The 17,270-nt window shown below is 48.2% G+C and overlaps 1 protein-coding gene across 1 annotated transcript in view; it reads right to left on the bottom strand.

Annotated features, from left to right (window-relative positions):
• NOL10 (nucleolar protein 10) overlaps window positions 1–17,270 on the bottom strand; it is an 85,545-nt gene that overhangs the window by 50,169 nt on the left and 18,106 nt on the right. The window contains exons 10-13 of the mRNA XM_044262078.1: window positions 15,311–15,389; window positions 13,492–13,641; window positions 10,525–10,591; window positions 3,797–3,849 (exon numbers count right to left, since the gene is read on the bottom strand). Of these exons, the coding sequence (XP_044118013.1) occupies window positions 3,797–3,849; window positions 10,525–10,591; window positions 13,492–13,641; window positions 15,311–15,389 (349 nt within the window). The remainder of the gene's footprint in view (window positions 1–3,796; window positions 3,850–10,524; window positions 10,592–13,491; window positions 13,642–15,310; window positions 15,390–17,270) is intronic.

Raw genomic sequence — 17,270 nt, 5'->3', positions numbered from 1 at the left:
CTGGCTGGGTTTCGAGCTGGCTGCCACAGGACCCTTGGACTCCCTCTAGAATCCACACAGTTGCCAAAGATTTAATTATAAAGAACTACCCGAAAATTAAGTTACATTACAGAGGAAAACCAAACCTAAAAACCGATTCCGGGCGTTGGTCTCAGGAGCTGCATGCAGTTGAATTAGAGCGTGGAATTTAAAATGCGAACAAACAGGCAAAATAACACTTCCTGGTCTCTGAGAGGGGGAAAAAAAGGAGTGTACTGAAAAAAAAAGGGTAAAGGCTGGAGAAAACCCATCTGGCCATGAAAGACCAGTTATGGGGTTCCATATGCGGCAGAGTGTACAGTCAGGAATTGTACTTAATCTCTAAAGATTTCAAGTGTTCAAAAAAAATGGTATCAGAGAGAGACACAAAACTTAAACTAAAAGAACATTAAGCGGTCTTCCTTTTTTAGTAGAGGCCCAAAGCAGGGGGCGGGGGGAAGAGCTTTCATACCTGATTTATAAGATGTTAAAACAAATCACAATGCAAACCTCCTAAATTTGGCAGGAATTGTATATTAAAAACACACTTCCCTGGTTTTATAGGCGTGAAACAAATCGTTGTGCCAAATATCAGCTTGGTAAGTTTGATAAAATCTCATGAAAAATGGCAGGCTTTCAGACCCCTGGGCTCTCCCTTGCTCTGAAGGAGTCTTACAAAAGAATAGGATCCAGGTAAAGACAAGGGCACTATAAAAGCTCATGCAGCGCGGGGAAAGGCAGGTCAGGAAGGAGCGCTCAGTACAAGTCCCTGCGCAGTGTCGAGCCTGGCACGGACGCTGCGCTCCCGCTCCGCCACATGCGGCCACCTGGGAGTGTCCCCTGTGGGCTCTCTGCACACCCTGGCTACCTCCGAGCTACAAAGGAGAAACTAAGAAGGTCTAAGGCTAAGGTCTGTCAAGAAAGCAGTTTCTCACCACCTGGCTAGCACAGACCCCTATCACATGTTAATGGAAGTCCCTATTACTTGGAATCACCCCAAGGGATGGACAGACGGAGTGAGAAGAGAATAATGGGTCTCCTACAGGTCTGAGATGATACAAACGTCACAAGCCAGGCAATGAAAACGAATGCAGAGAACCGGGGCAGCGGGTGACAGAGGGGAAGGGGACCATGAGCGCGCCGGTGGGGAGCACTGAGCAGAGGACGGAAGCGGAGCCCGGCAGACGCCTGCGACTATTGTCACACTGTGCACTAACGACACTGCAATTACAATGAAGGCAAAAACAACAGAGACAATAAAAACGTGTTAGGTGATTTTAATGCCTTGGAATTAACATTTCTGAAGTTAACTGAACGACCCAGATACAAATCTGTATATAATATATGACTTCACAGCAATAATATCACAACTGAAAAATATTACATCCCAGTATTAACAGTGTTTATAATACTATCAAGAGGGAACGGGTGGTTTTTATTTCCTCATACCTTGTAAAACAATTGGAATAAATAGAAACATACATACGTTGTTCATCTAATCAAAAAGTTGTGTGTTTGTTCCTTTTAAAGATCTTTTTATAAAATGGAGAAGATACCAAAGGGAGAACAAGTTTTACTCTTCCTCTCCCTCTTCCTCCCTTTCCACCCACTCCCGAGCAGAAACACGGCCGCGGTCTCTGGTCTCTCCTCTCCCTTACTCCCCGGGTCCCATCCGCGGCCAAGCCTATCTCCCAGTCCTGCCCCCACTGCCGCCCGCGGAGCACGGATGGGTGAGGTGGTCTTAGCGCCCAAGCTCTCGGGACAGCCCCCCCGGCCTCCACAGCCAGCGGCTCAGGGCTCTGAGGCCTGTGATTCCTCATCCACTCAGCGGCCCTCCTGATGCGGCCCTCCGTGCCCGCAGACCTCCACCCCCTTCACTGGAGGATGCCCCATACATCCGACCTGGGAAAGCTGCCCCAATCCAGGCCATCGACACCCTATGGGCAAGCGCGAAAGACCAACACACAGTAAGCACTCGGAAGAGGAAGAGGAGGAGAAACCTCTCTCAGGACGAGAAGTAACACTTAGGAGGTGAGCTGATTGATGTCTCTTGAACACCAGGTCACGCTGACCGAGGCACGGCATTTCTCATGATCTGCGCACGCCTGCATCAGTAAACACCTGTGAGACACACCACGCGGCAATGCAAGGATAACAAAACTCTGAAATTACCGCCTGCCAGTTCAACCTTGTCTCAAAGCAGAACTCAAAAGGCCACAACCAGTACAAGGAAAGCACGGGGGCACGTGCACCCTCATCTCTCCCGCGCGTGGCCGTGGCATATTCTTACGAGATCCTGTCTAAGCCATTCTCCTTGTGGCAGCCAAAACAATCCTTCCGAAATGCAAATCTAATCGGATCACTCCCCCGCTGAGAGCTATCCAGGCCTCCCTACCGACATGCCCACCGGGCTTACAAGACCTCTGTCATCTGGCTCTTGACCCCCACCCCTCTCTCTCTGCGCCTCTGCCACGTGGATTACTTTCTCCCTGATGTCTGCACCCTGGTCCTTCTACTTCTCAGATCTCTCTCCCACCCGCACCCCACCCTCTCCATCCGGCGCACACAACCATCCTCCTGACAGTCCATTCCCATCGGCAGGTTTCTGAGTTCCCTCTGCGCCTCCCCCCAGGTCCCAGCCCCATGCCGGGTGGTGCATCTCCCCTGCTGAATGCTCTGGAGCACCCCTCCCCCAACTTCCTTCCATGAAGCCCTCCTCACTCTGGACTCAAACTGTGTTCCTTCTTCACTCCATCACCCGGCCAGCATCCAGTACTGGGCCCGGCCCACAGCTGATGCGATCAAGAAATGTATTCACTGAACGAGGACGAGGAAAGACAGACAAACTGACATGAATACAGAAACAGTATCAGAGGGGCCGGGGAAAATGGAACAAGTGACAACTTCGAAAAACACACGTCTGCTGCTTGAATGGCCTTCATTTCACTAACAACCAAAAGAAATATCTCAAAGTGTTTTCAACAATTTACGAGTTTCCTAAAACCACAGAAGTCAACATCCACCAGAATACTTTCTCGGGGAAACACACCATGAAGCTACTTCAGAAGGACCGTGATAAATACAAAGAACTTTCCCGACTGGAGGCTGACAGCAGTTACGGAGTTTACCTCCCAGAGTCCTGCTCTGCAACACCCCCACCCTCTTCTCCCCAAATCTCGGAAAGGGAGCTGTTTGCCAGCCAGAAAGTAATCTAGTGCCAACTCGTCCTATGTGGTTTTCTATTTAGGAGATCCTACCTCCCCGAGTCTCCGTCTTCCTGTAATCTGAAAGGTAAAGATAGGGAAGCCTCTGTCCTATGCAAGAGAATTCTTGAAGGCAGAACACAAGGCCAGGCCTGGGCCTGCAGGCTGCCACAGACCGGGCCCACCTGGACAGTTTCCTCAGGCAGAGCTGACTTGTAAGAGAAACAAGATGACTGGGGAGTACCAGGCTGTTGGTTTAGAATCAGACCTCCTGATCACTAACAGCTTAAAGTTCACGGTTCTAAAATACTTGGAAACAAAAACTGAATGTAAATCTGAAGAATGAAGACGACTTCTGAATGCCTATCTCTGCACACTAGGAAGCGGTTTCCCCTAAAAGCACGGTGAAGCGTTATTTTACTGGTTCCAGGAAACAAAGTGAAACTACAAGTGAGTCCACTGGGCTTAATTTGCACAACCACATGCAGACCCAAAGGCCTCCAATATGACCAGTTTAAAAACAACCTGTCTTTGCTGATCCTATTTTTACCATAACTACTTTTCGTGTTACTTACCGGAATGTAATAGATGCCCATCTTGGGGGTTTCGTTGGCAGTAAGAAGCATCCCTGAAAACAAACACAATGAGAAAGGTAAACACATGGGGAAGAAAGAGGTGCCCTCTTCCATTTGTCTTACACTTGGAAATGTTCCAGCGCACAGCAGAAGAGCTCGGCCTGGAGGCCAGGCGCCTAGGAATCAGGTCATGGGCTTCCGTCTCTGATCCTCCTACACGGGCGCCTAAGTATCCTGAAGACCAGCTTCCCCACCTGTAAAATGCTCAGGCCGTACTAGCCGAGTAAGTAAGCTCTTTCCGCTGCTATGCGCTCAGGTCCACATGAAGTCTGCCATCGTTTTTTTGTTTGTTTGTTTTTTGGATTAATTGCTATTATATATATAATAGCACTTAAAGTTTTATATATATATATATATAAAAGCATTAAAGTCACTTTTAAAAAAAATTTTTATTTTTTATAAACATATATTTTTATCCCCAGGGGTACAGGTCTGTGAATCTCCAGGTTTACACACTTCACAGCACTCACCAAAGCACATACCCTCCCCAATGTCCATAACCCCACCCCCTTTCTCCCAACCCCCCTCCCCCCAGCAATCTGCCATCGTTTTTAAGGGGGAGTTTGACACTTCAGACACACAGACAAAATGCAGTTCAGGTGCGCTATTTGTAATAATAATAACGATGAAGTTAAGAAAAAAGGCTTCTTTCCGTTAATCAGGAATCAAAGAACCAAGGAAAAGCATCTCTCACAAAATGTCACAGCAAAGTAGCTCCTGAGGTTTGCATTAAGCTTCGCACCTGAACTGCAAACAAAACGACTCAAGGGGAACGCTACAGCTGTAGCCACGCCAGGAAAGACCTACACAGCATCTAGCAGCCCTTACTCTACCCAGTCATTTCACTCGCAAGGGAGTTTGAACAGACTCAACTAACAGATCTGCATTTTAAGAGAGCAGAACTGAAGTGTGGGAGAAGTTCCCAGCCCCCGGTGAAGGCATCCCCCTAAACCGCAGGAGCAGCAGGGCCCACTGACCCCGATTCTGCTCTGGTTCTGTTCTCCGCTCTCTGCCACACCTATAACCTGCTCGTGCCCACAAGCCTCAACCCAGTGCCCGTCCTCCTGGCCCCGCTCCAGAATGATTTGCTTTCCGTACAACTGAAACCAGCAACCGTCCGGGAGTTCTTTCCAACTCAGCTAAGTGCCTTCGTAGAGATTACGCTGGTGGACACTCAACGAGCCTCTGAAATAAGAAATAACAGGGCCGCCTGGGTGGCTCAGTGGGTTAAAGCCGCTGCCTTCAGCTCAGGTCATGGTCTCAGGGTCCTGGGATTGAGTCCCACATCGGGCTCTCTGCTCAGCGGGGAGCCTGCTTCCCTTCCTCTCTCTCTGCCTGCCTCTCTGCCTACTTGTGATCTCTGCCTGTCAAACAAATAAATAAAATCTTAAAAAAAAAAAGAAAGAAAGAGCAGGATCCTCATTTTACAAATGAAAAAAAAAAAAAAAAGTTCAAAGGGACCGAGTGCCCTGTCCCAACCTAGAGAATTTTAGAGCCAAACCTTTTCCTATACCCTTTAGACCCGAAGAAAGAGGCTGTTCTGGAGACTGAGGAGACAGATTACAACCAAAAGGAAGGTTCTTGCCAAAGATATTCTCTAAGCCTGGCTTCACTGGCTCACTCTGAACACAGATCATTCAACAGTGAGCATTCCTGAAGGAAACGTAATCACACCTACCCAGCACAGCAGAGAAAAGGCTCTAATCTAACCACCCCCCAAAGAACCCAGACTAGACACGGCAGGTTCTCTTCACAATGGAACAGGATCTCACCTGACATACACGGACAATGACACAGCTGACCTCCCGCCAGACTGAAGTGGGGAAGGGACTGAAGCCGCTTACAAATAAGACAAACAGGAAACCTCACAAAGCTCAAGAACAGAAAGTTGAGAAGGGAAAAAAACCCCAAATTAGTAAAGGAAAATTAGTTCAGCAGAAATTAAGATGATCACAGGCAAGAGAGGAGATAAGTGTGAGGCACTGTGTCAGGAACTTTACTTCCAGATAACAACAGGGCCTCAGAGAGATGACTCGCTCAAGGTCGCCACACAGCTAGGAAGGGCAGAAGCTGATATTCTACCAACTCCAAAGCCTGCGGAATGCAGGACTCTCCAACCACAGTCACAACTAAGAAAAAAATGAAAAGAATTCTTGCATGGTCAAATAATAAAAAAATTGGTGGCGCCCAGGTGGCTCAGAGGGTTGAGCCTCTGCCTTCAGCTCAGGTCATGGTCTCAGGGTCCTGGGATCGAGCCCAGCATCAGGCTCTCTGCTCAGCGGGGAGCCTGCTTCCCCCTCTCTCTCTGCCTGCCTCTCCGTCTACTTGTGATCTCTGTGTGCGTTAAATAAAAATCTTTATAATTAAAAAACAATAAAACACTTCGAAGTGTCGGGGCGCCTGGGTGGTTCAGTGGGTTCAAGCCTCTGCCTTCGAGTTAGGTCACGATCCCAGGATCCTAGGATCGAGCCCCGCATCGGGCTCTCTGCTCAGCGGGGAGCCTGCTTCCCCCTCTGCCTACTTCTTATCTCTCTCAAATAAATAAATAAAATCTTTATTTAAAAAAAAAAAAGCGAAATGTAAGTATAAACACCACACAGCAACAGGAAAAATGTTAATGTCATGTCAACCAGAAAGCAAAAGACAACTCCACACGCAGCGTGAGGACCGTGACTAAAACCACATGAACATGAGAAAAAGGTAAGAATCTCTCTCATGGAAGCAGTAGCGGTACTTGGGAAGAGATGGTGGAATTCTGAATGGTTTTCCCTCCCCAGTTTTCTCGTAGTGACAGTTAGAGTTTCAACAATGATGGCATCAATTCGGAAAGAGAGGGAGATGCTCACTAGCGCCTACAGTCAGAAGAACCCGCCTCAAGTCTGACACGAGCCGCGCGAACGCTACCCGGCGTGCTGTGCGGCCTCACTGGGAGCCACAGAGAATCCAGGGATCCAGAGAAGCGGCCGGACCAGCAGCCCCTCCCAGGAAGCGCGCACACATCGACTCTCCCCTGCATGTGCTTCAGGCCTGAAGGATCCACCGGGGCTCGGAGTTCAAAATCCGAAACCGTGCTCTCTGCCAGTGCTGCTCCGTCTGCTCCCAGGGCCAGTGTGCAAGTGGGGCCCCGGCCCGGCGGGAAGGGTAGGAACGGAAGGGAAGAATCTAGAAACCCGTGCAGCCTTGTGACATTGTCTTCTTGTCATTCATTCTTACTACATTTAGGAAAGTATCGGGCTGCCATGGATGGGAAGTTACAAAGGAATGGCAAACTCTTGGTCTTTCAGACACTCACGTGCCCCAGGCCGGCGGCGGTCCCCGCGGGGACAGCGTGGGGCAGACGGTGGGTGCGGGGCTGTGCCTGAGAGGAGAGGCCGGGGCATCGCTCCCCGAGGGCTCAACTCCCAACGCAGGGGCGGAGCGTGCGCTTTTCCCAAAGGCACTGAGGGTGCGTACAGACGTCCCGACCCACTCCTGTCGATGCTGGGAGTGGGCACGACGCAGAAGGGGAGGCCACCACCCCCTCCCAGCGCAGGCGGGGTCTGGGAGCCCAGAAGAGACCAAGGAGACCCCCGCGGGCTACCCGACATGAACCCTCGGCCTCGGTTCAGGCTTTCTGGGCGCAAAGCGCATCTTCTCTTCTCTATCCCCACAACTGGACCCCAGCGATCCTGACTCCCGGTTGCGGCCAGACTCAGCCACCGGTGCCCACGGAGCCGCCACACTGTCACAGAGCTGACGCGTGGTCACAAGGCCTCAAAGTGCCACGCAGCCTGCCCGGCGCCGCCAGCCTGCACACAGCCGCCTGGCGCGCGGCGATGCCGGAATCGGGCTGAGTGAGCGACGCCAGCAAGACGGAGAAAGGAGCCAGGAGGCGGGACCATTTCTCAATATTCTGAGCCACCTCCGGTTAGAGAAGAACAGGACAATGCTGCAATCGTGATGCGGCTTTAATTACTTCCAAATGAGTAAGTGGGAAGATAAAGAAAGAAGAACGTTTTAGCTTTTCTAAAATATGATTAAGCTCGTGATGATTAAGCACAAAGCAGCAAGAGCGGGCTGAAGGAAGACGACAGAGCGCGGCAGAGTGAAGGGCGCGGATCAAGCCTGCTCACATCCGAAGCCCCTGGCGCTACCCTGCTTGCCAGCTCAGGAAATCAATTATTTGGCTATTTTTTGTGTTTGATTCACTTTTCATAAGTTATTTGACAGTCAACTTGTTCTTCTGTCCAAAACATCACTCTCAACCTTTTTACCCCTCAGAAAAGCGTGCTTTACAAAGGAAGAGCCCCGGTAGTCTCCTTACCCCAGGGACCACACTGCCCCTGGCCGGCCCTGCAGGGCTTTGGGTGGGGGTCGGACGCGGAGAAGCGAGCATCTCCCTTATCCAGGATATTTAATCGGAAGTCCAACAGAGTCAGATTGAACCTCTACTTGAGAAAAACTACACAGGCTGGGGGTACACGGTAAACAACGCTATGAAAACCAGCCACACAAAATCAAGGGTGAGGGACATTCTCTGAGGCAACTGAGCAGATCCTGGAAAAGTCAATGTCACGGAGAAGGCAAAAAAAGAAAAAAAAAAAAAAAAGACGGGCAGCAGGAGGACACGGCTATTACAATGGAAAGAAACCAAACATGGCCACACCTTGCAGTAACACACAGCCCTGATCACAGCCTGGTTCCAAACAACAGGCTACAAAAGGCATCTGGGGGACAACGGGGAATGCGAGAATGCGGACTGTCTGAGACTCTCCGAGGAGGACCCCACCATCCTCATCTGCTGTCTATTTCTGAACCCGTCAGAATTCGACCTCAGCCCCACTACGGTCATCACGGAGACACAGCTGATCGCAAAACTGCTGCTTCCCTGCTTTCTTGGGAGAGCAGCGTGTAACCAGAAGGGCCAAGGGCTCCAGAACCGGGACAGGCTGGCTCTAGCCGAGGCCCGGCCACGCACCAGCTGGTGACCAACTCCGCCCGGTCACCTAGCCGTTCTCCACTCCTACGACGGAAGACCGGTGGACAGACAAGCAGAAAGGAAAAACCATGTGCGCCACTAACTGCACAGGGTTCTGAAAAGACAAGCGATCCGTGGGTATCACCGTGCCCGGAAGCAGGGAACAGAGCTGGTTCCTTCCTTCCCGCCTCAGCCTCTGCGGGCCTCACCTGTCCTCCCGTACCAGAGCCTCTGCTCCATTTCAAACGTGGTCACTTCTCTTGCCGGCGCTCTGTCCCTTCCCGTTACGTCTCTCAGCTGGCTCCTCCTTCTGCTCACCGGCCTCTAAACAGACTTCGGGGCTGCCCTCTCCCCGCCCCGCGGCGACCTCGCACGGCTCGCACGGCTGCCAACGCTGGGACCACGGCTCCTCCCCAGCACCAGGCCCGGCTGCCAGGGCAAGGCGGGGGGTCGCGGCACGGCCTCCCAAGCGCTAGGCAAGCGCGTCACAAACTCACACTTCCGGGCCCTCCCCCAGACACCCCCGTCGGTACCCCGGGGACCGGGCCAAGGCATCTGTGCAAAGGCTCCGTGGGTGATGTCGACGAGCCGCCAGGGGTGAGACCCTCGGCCGGACACCGTCACTGACCTATCGCCTCCTGATGTTTGAACGTTTCAACAAGAGAACAATCTCTCTCAACTTGCTCAGTCACCTCCGTTCCCTATCAGCCCGGGGTATCCCTTCCGACTTATTTCAGTTCAACACCAATCTACCCTTTACACGCCGGACAGAACCGCCCTCTGAAAGCACGGTCTAAGCAGGTCCTGACTATGACTGAGCCCAAACACTCAGCACATGATTCCCGGACCTGCGCCACCTTCGTTCCTGCGGAAGCCACCAGGGCGCAAGCACATAAGGCTCCACCCCTTTCCCAAACAACCCCCTACGGTACCCTACGGTTCAGACTGTGCCCGGGCCTCCTTGCCCTTCCTGTGCGGCTCCCTCACGTGGATCACGTGATCGCCGCAGCCCGCCTACCGGATCTCACTCATCACTCCAAACACATCCTAACAACCACCTCCCCCGCAGTCCTCCCAGTGGCACTGGCTGAAACCCCTCGCTCTAACATGCTGTCCAAGGGCTGTTTGCACTAGACAGAATTTTTCCTGCTTTGCCTTATATCCCTCCATCAAAATTATCTGTGTACATCTGTCCTCAGAATACAACACTGCTTGAGAGTGGGGACTATTCTGTACTTTCGCACCCCAAAAGTCTTCACAGATCTGTCCTGGAGGTATCGTTAAAATCTTGAAATCCATGATGCAAGCCGGACAGCATACAACACAGATGACACCAAAACCCACGGCTTCCTGAGCCTTGTGGGTTATCCGGCAACCCCAGCCTTCTCCAAAGCCTTGACCTCAATTTCCACACTACTGCTACTCCGATAAAAGAGTGAAGAGTGGACTAAAATAGCATCTCACCTACTGCCCGCCTAGGTAGTGCTGGTGTCTACTAATAGCTAGGCTGGCTAAGGACTGAGTCACCGAGAGGGCCCTTTTCTGAATCATCCACACCACTTCCTGCTCTTGATTCTTCCAGTAAATATAACATCCAAGAATTGTCCTGACCAAGCCAAACTGCGTCTGAAGAAATGGAATGAGTTTAAAACCCCATAAAGCACAGCCCAGATTTATCCCCCTGCACGGTCTACTGCTACCTACCGCATACCTGAGTTGGGATAGAGGCAGACATCATTAATGTCATGTTCTGGCTCCAAGGAAGTAAATATTTTTCCCTAAAAGAATAAGCAAAAAGGAATTTTGAAAGCAGTTACAGGAAGACAACTTTTAGCAAAGTTCAGTAAAGACAATAAACCAGAGATCTGACATAACCACGCATTGCTAAGTAAAGAAATACATCACCTAGATGAAGCACAGCATTTAAGTTTCAAAAATGGTAGAGCATTCATTTTATCAATCTACCAAATGCTTTCACCTCAGAGATGGAGGATCTGAGGCCTATGGGAGAAAGGTGACTTATCCAAGGAAATACATAAAGTTTCATCAATAAAATTCACACAGTAGCAAAGGGTCAGGTTTAAGAAACAGCTGTACATCAACTTAGCAAAACTCTCCTAATCTGGAAGGCACATCCCAGTTAAACCTGTACTCCAAGAAACTGAAGGATGGGACACGGTCAGCAGGGTCCGATGAAGAGGTCTACCTCAGACAGATGTCTACAGCTCTGAGGAGGACTGAGTCAGAGTGCAGGTAGAAAAGAACTTATAAAACAAAATCCTATAAACATGTAACCTGTTAGGTACACAGGAATGGCTAACACACTTTTATATTCAGTGTGGAGGTAGGGGGAGAAAGGTGCTGTATTTTTAAAAATTAAGACAGTAAAAGAAACAAGAGGCAGAAGGTAAGAAGACGGAGGGGAAAAAGGTGATGAGAAAGGTAAATAGGGACAGCTAGTCAAGCAAAACCAAGCAATCTGGGTGTTGGTTGAGGGCGCATTTAGTCATAACCACAGTGCCAAAATAAAACGCATTGCAGCAACTATAGCAAGATAATTCAAGAACTGATGTTGAAAATGTCTGCCAGCTCTTGCATTTATTAACTCATGTCAGAGGCTCCCGTGGTGAAGGAGTGGGGCAGGAGGCCCGCGGAAGGTGCTTCCTGCTCGCTCAGTGAAAAGCTGCAGCTAAATTTCTAATTCAAGACACAACAACAAAAGGTCCATACTTTGCAAGTTAACCAAAAGAAAATTAAAAACAGAAGTTATGGTCCAAGCAGCCAGGGACTCTGGGACACAGCTGGAGTGTGACGGGGCTGCGGCAGACCTGGGTCCTGAGCACATGCAGCCCAGAAAGACTGACACTTGCCTTCTGGCTACTACCGCTGAGGCCGCTCGGCCTTCCACCCCCTCTACCTCCAAAATAATTTTTAAAAAAAAGGAAGTAACACTTTTTAAAAGACACTGACGTTTGTGATTAATTAAATATAATTAAATATAAAGAACTCGTCTAAGCAATTACTATACTGGGACGCCTGGGTGGCTCAGTCAGTTGAGCGTCTGACTCTTGGTTTCGGCTCAGATCACGATCTCAGGGTCGTGAGATCGAGCTCTCCGTCCAGCTCTGCGCTCGGCACAGTTTCTGCTGCAGCTGTCCCTCCGGACCTGACACCACTTGCATTTTCTCTCTACATAAATAAAAATCTTTAAAAGAAAAAAAAGCACTTGCTATACTGAATCTTCTCCCATTTTGTTGACAGACTGATCTTTACTCTCTCAAAATACCTTAGAGTTTCAAAACAAAAAATGAGGGGTGCCTGGGTGGCTCAGTGGGTCAAGCCTCTGCCTTCGGCTCAGGTCATGATCTCAGGGTCCTGGGATCGAGCCCCACATTGGGCTCTCTGCTCAGCAGGGAGTCTGCTTCCCTCTCTCTCTCTCTCTCTCTGCCTGCGTCTCTGCCTATTTGTGATCTCTGTGTCAAATTAAAAAAAAAAAAAAAAAAAGAAAAACATAGGGTAGATGAAAACCAGAAATGTAGGCTTTTGTTACTTTTACTTTTTAAATGACACTTGGCATTGAGAAGAACATCTAATATTCTTTTTGAGAGAGAGAAAGAGAGAAAGCACATGAGTGGGGTGGGGGCAGCAGGAGAGAGAGAGAGAGAGAGAAGCAGATGCCGTGATACACATGGAGCCTTGACGCAGGGCTCAATCTCACGACCCTGAGATCCTGATCTGAGCCCAAGTCAAGCTGGACATTTAACTGACTGAGCCACCCAGGCACCCCCACATCAAATATTCTTAAGAAAATAATGTTTTGTTTTTTTAAAAGATCTTATTTATTTGACAGAGAGAAATCACAAGTAGATGGAGAGGCAGGCAGAGAGAGAAGAAAGCAGGCTCCCTGCTGAGCAGAGAGCCCAATGCGGGACTCGATCCCAGAACCCCGAGATCATGACCTGAGCCAAAGGCAGCGGCTTAACCCACTGAGCCACCCAGGTGCCCCAGAAAATAATGTTTTTTAAGAAAAACACTAAGAGGGCAGCCTGGGTGGCTCAGCTGGTCAAGCAGCTGCCTTCAGCTCACCGCGTTCCGCATCGGGTTTCTTGCGCGGCAGGGAGCCTGCTTCTCCCACCGCCTGTGGCTCCCCCGGCTTGTGCATGCTCTCTCTCTCTAACAAATAAAAAAAAATCTTCAAAAATAATTAAAAAAAGAAAAAAGAAAAGCACTAAGAAATTATTGAAAGGGGTCATACACAGAAGCCAATTATCTGAGATGGGTTTTAAAAGTATGAAATTGAGATACATAATAACGTTGACATGGAAAGATAATTAGTAGCTCATAAAAACTTTCCCAAGACTGTGAGAGAGCCTCAGGATCTAGGAGGTTCTCATGGAGCAGTGTTTTTAAAACACGATTTACTCTCTACCTACCTGAACATGTAAAAAGGCATGCCGGTTCTAGCAAACAGGCCACCTTCTCCACAGGAAGAAAGCGGTCTAGACTACTTGCCTACATACGAGTATTCTCTCTGCCGAAGTAACTGACTTCCAACTAAGCTCTCAGCTGGGTACTTAGCCACTTTCCCAAAAGCCCACATGATGCAAAAAAGGCAACAGAAAGAAAAGGAACATTAGGAAAACACACCAGTTGGTAATTTCAACAAGAAAGTACGTACTGAGTTCTTATTCCACATTTTGATGATGCGCGAGTCTGCAGACAAAATCAAATCTAGCGAATCCTGGAAATGAACCGACTTAATGGGCAGCCCATACTGGTGATCCTTAACCAGCAATGGCTTATCCGATCGAAGGTCATATAATAAAACCTAAAGAAAGAAAACAAATTATTTCTGTTTAAGCAAATTAAATATTTTATCTTAAAAAGCAACTTTGAAAACTTAGAGTAATGGCTACCATTTGTTTTACTGCCTCTTTACAAGCATAATGAACACCTCACTCAGGGCACAGAGATTCTAAAGTCTGACAGAAAACACTCCAGAAGAATCTCTTAAATTACCCTTAGAGTACATGGTTTTATGAGCTTAACCGAAGAATAATTTTTTAGGCTCACTAAGACTGAGAACGACTGAGTTACACTTAAAAGGGAACAAAACAAAAACTGTGTGAGAGTTGGTGTCATTTGTAAACTAGAACATATAGACTGAGGATCTACTGAGTACCAGGCAGTGTCACAGCGACCAGCTGAATAAGCAGAGAAGGGAATGAAGATAATCGGGCAGATCGGAGCAGGCAGTGGCAGCAGGGCTATGACCGCTGGGTGGGGGCGGGCGACAGCTGGGGGGTTTCTCCTGAGCCCTGTCACTAGGGGCAAGTGGCTGGAGAACCTAGATCTTGGTCCCTGGGGACAGAGCGTCTGCACACCATGATGACAGAAGCGGTAACTCCACCAGAAGCAGGCTCTCAGACTGTTCTGAAAGAGAACAAACTTACAAGTGGGGGGACTCTGCCTTGAAGGAAAGAAGGGAAGAAAGAAAAGATGAAAGTCGCTCTCTGTAGCTACTCCATCCATCCTTGTCAGACCGGCACTGCTAAGGTACGTTACTGCAGGGCATGCGGTCAATGATCCTCAGTTTAAAAAAAAAAAAGGTTCTTAGGACAAATAAATTTTGGAAATAGTTTTAAATACATTTCCTGTCTAGAGGAATTCTCAGAGCCCTTATATATATTTAAATGTACCGTGATCCTGCAAGAGTTGAAATCTGGAGAACTCCAGGGGCGCCTGGGTGGCTCAGTGGGTTAAGCCTCTGCCTTCAGCTTGGGTCATGATCTCAGGGTCCTGGGATGGAGCCCCAAATTGGACTCTCTGCTCAGTAGGGAGAAGCCTGATTCCCCCTCTCTCTGCCTGCCTCTCTGCCTGCTTGTGATCTCTGTCAAATAAATAAAACCTTTAAACTTAAAAAAAAAAAAAAAAAAGAGAGAGCGATCTGGCAGAATTCCAAACTTAGCTGACCATTGAATTCTGTTCTACACATTCTGGAAAATGTTGTACTAAACCACAGTTAAGAGAATGCCTGAGGGGACACCTGGGTGGCTCAGTGGGTTAAGCCTCTCCCTTCAGCTCAGGTCATGATCTCAGGGTCCTGGGATCAAGCCCCACATCGGGCTCTCTGCTCAGCAGGGAGCCTGCTTCCCCCTTCTCTCTGCCTGCTGCTCTGCCTACTTGTGATCTCTCTCTCTCTCTCTCTGTCAAATAAATAAATAAAATATTTTAAAAAAAAAAAAAAAGAGAGAGAGAATGTCTGAGCTGTAATACCCCCAGCTCAAGAACCTCTCAGACCAACCCGGAAGGCCAGAATTGGAATTTCTCGAGGTACTAAAAGATTATAGCCTCTGGAGTACCCCTCCACTCTAGCCAAAACAATAATGCCTCATTTTCTGTTCCACAGTGAACAGACACATAGACATTTCCCACAATATATACATGCCTCCGAGATACTAACTTAAGTGTGACGTTCCCAGCTTAAACACACTCACCTGCCCTGTAGAAGTTCCAACTGCCATGGTCAAGGCACCATTAAATTTCAGAGCAGAGATTGTTGGTAAACTGTTTATCCTGAAAGGCAAAATATTCATGTCCCATGTACATACGGCCAAACCTTCTAAGTAACAAATTCATTATAAATCTTCAACTGTAGTACGGAAAATCGTATATCTAGCCTTATGTTTAAAAGGTTATTGTGGGGCACCTGGGTGGCTGATTTGGTTAAGCATCTGCTTTCAGCTCATGGCATGATCCCAAAGTCCTGGGACTGAGCCCTATATCAGGCTCCCTGCTCAGTGGGTTTAAGGGGTGCCTGGGTGGCTCAGTGGGTTAAAGTCCCTGCTCATTGGGAAGCCTGTTTCTCCCTCTGCCTGCCGTTCCCCGTTTGTGTGTGTGCGCTCTCTCTCTAATAAATAAAATCTTTAAAAAAAATTAAAGGTAATCATATCCAAATTTTCTTAACCATATAAAAAGTAAGCTTTACATGTAAATGTAATCTGCTTTTCAAAATCTGTAGATTATCTTCTTTAAAACTGTAAAAAATACTCTCAAAGATCTACAAAAAAAAGTTTATGAAACTATAAAACCAATTGAAAAGGATCAGTACGACACAATCTTTCATTTTGATTAAGCTGGGATAAGGCATTTACAAAAATATCCCCTTTTGCTTACGAGGAAATGAGTTGATACTCAGGCAGGTTATACTCACGTCCATTTTTAAAATTGCCTTTGTCAAGCTAAAATCAAAAAGACTAATCCTCAGACGGGGCCTGGAACCTGAGAAAGTACGGAGACGGTGTGGCGGACGGTTACAGCCACAAACCTAGAACGCGCTTCTCACTTAGCAACTGAGAAAAGGCTCAGCACCACGCGCCCGGACCTGCAGTGGGACGGCCGCCAGACGAGGTAGAAGAGGACAGAAGCCCTGACCACGGTCCCTCCTACCTCCGTGTCCTCGGGACGGCCCAGCCCACGGTCCCTCCTACCTCCGTGTCCTCGGGACAGCCCAGCCCAGGCCGTGAGCCGTCAGCGCCCACAAGGCTCTCAGGCCCCTCAAGCCTCAAGCCACAGCCGAGCTGATGCCGCAGTCTGGGACCTGGGGGCCGCCCACGCCCGTCCTTTTAGTCATTTACGCTCAAAACAAACTCTGGGAGCATGTGTCAGTGCAGCGGGATGTTAGTTTTCTTTACTCACTCAAACTTTTTTGACTCTTAACAAAACTGTCATTTTTTTCAGGTTGGTCCTAAGTTTATCTCTCAGGATTTCAGTTTTTGTTGTTATGAGAGAGAAAACTGTTTTCCATTGTATCTTTCTAAATGGGTTTTGCTGATAAACCTCAAAACCACTGATTTTATCCATTTATTTCATCACCAAATTATTTAACTCCCTTACTAGTTCTTATGATCTTCCAGTGGATTCTGAGTTTTTCGGGCAGACAATTGTTAGCGTCTACAAATAAAGACAGCTTGTCCCTCAACCGATAATCACACATGCTTCTTTCTCTTTATTATATTGGCTCCACCTTCCAATATAATAAAGGTGACAGCTTACAGTGCCTCTGTCAGATCAAGGTGACAGCTTACAGTGCCTGCACAGAAAATAATGAAGCTAAGCAGACAAAAATTAGCAAATAAATCACCCGAAATGGAAACAGCAAGTAAAACTAGCTGTACCATTTTGGTACACATCCAGATTTTTTTCCCCCACAACTCGAAAGTGTGTTCACTACTTTTCTTAGGAAAATGTGGTAAAGATCTATAGGCAACCACGTGATTTGCTTTTCCACTTAATGGTATATTTGGAACATCTTCCCCTAGTAATAAATGTACTTGTGCAACATAATTCTTAAAAGCTTATGTATGCCATTGGTCGGTATTGTCCCCGTCTGTAAAATAAGTAGAGTACATGCATCCAAGGCCGCCATGAGTATGAAGTCAGTAAAGGTAAAGAACT

This window comes from Neovison vison, chromosome 8 (assembly GCF_020171115.1).
Source record: "Neovison vison isolate M4711 chromosome 8, ASM_NN_V1, whole genome shotgun sequence".
Lineage (NCBI taxonomy): Eukaryota > Metazoa > Chordata > Mammalia > Carnivora > Mustelidae > Neogale > Neogale vison.
The sequence above is the reverse complement of the archived record's forward strand: the minus strand, read 5'-3'. Positions and strand labels throughout refer to the sequence as shown.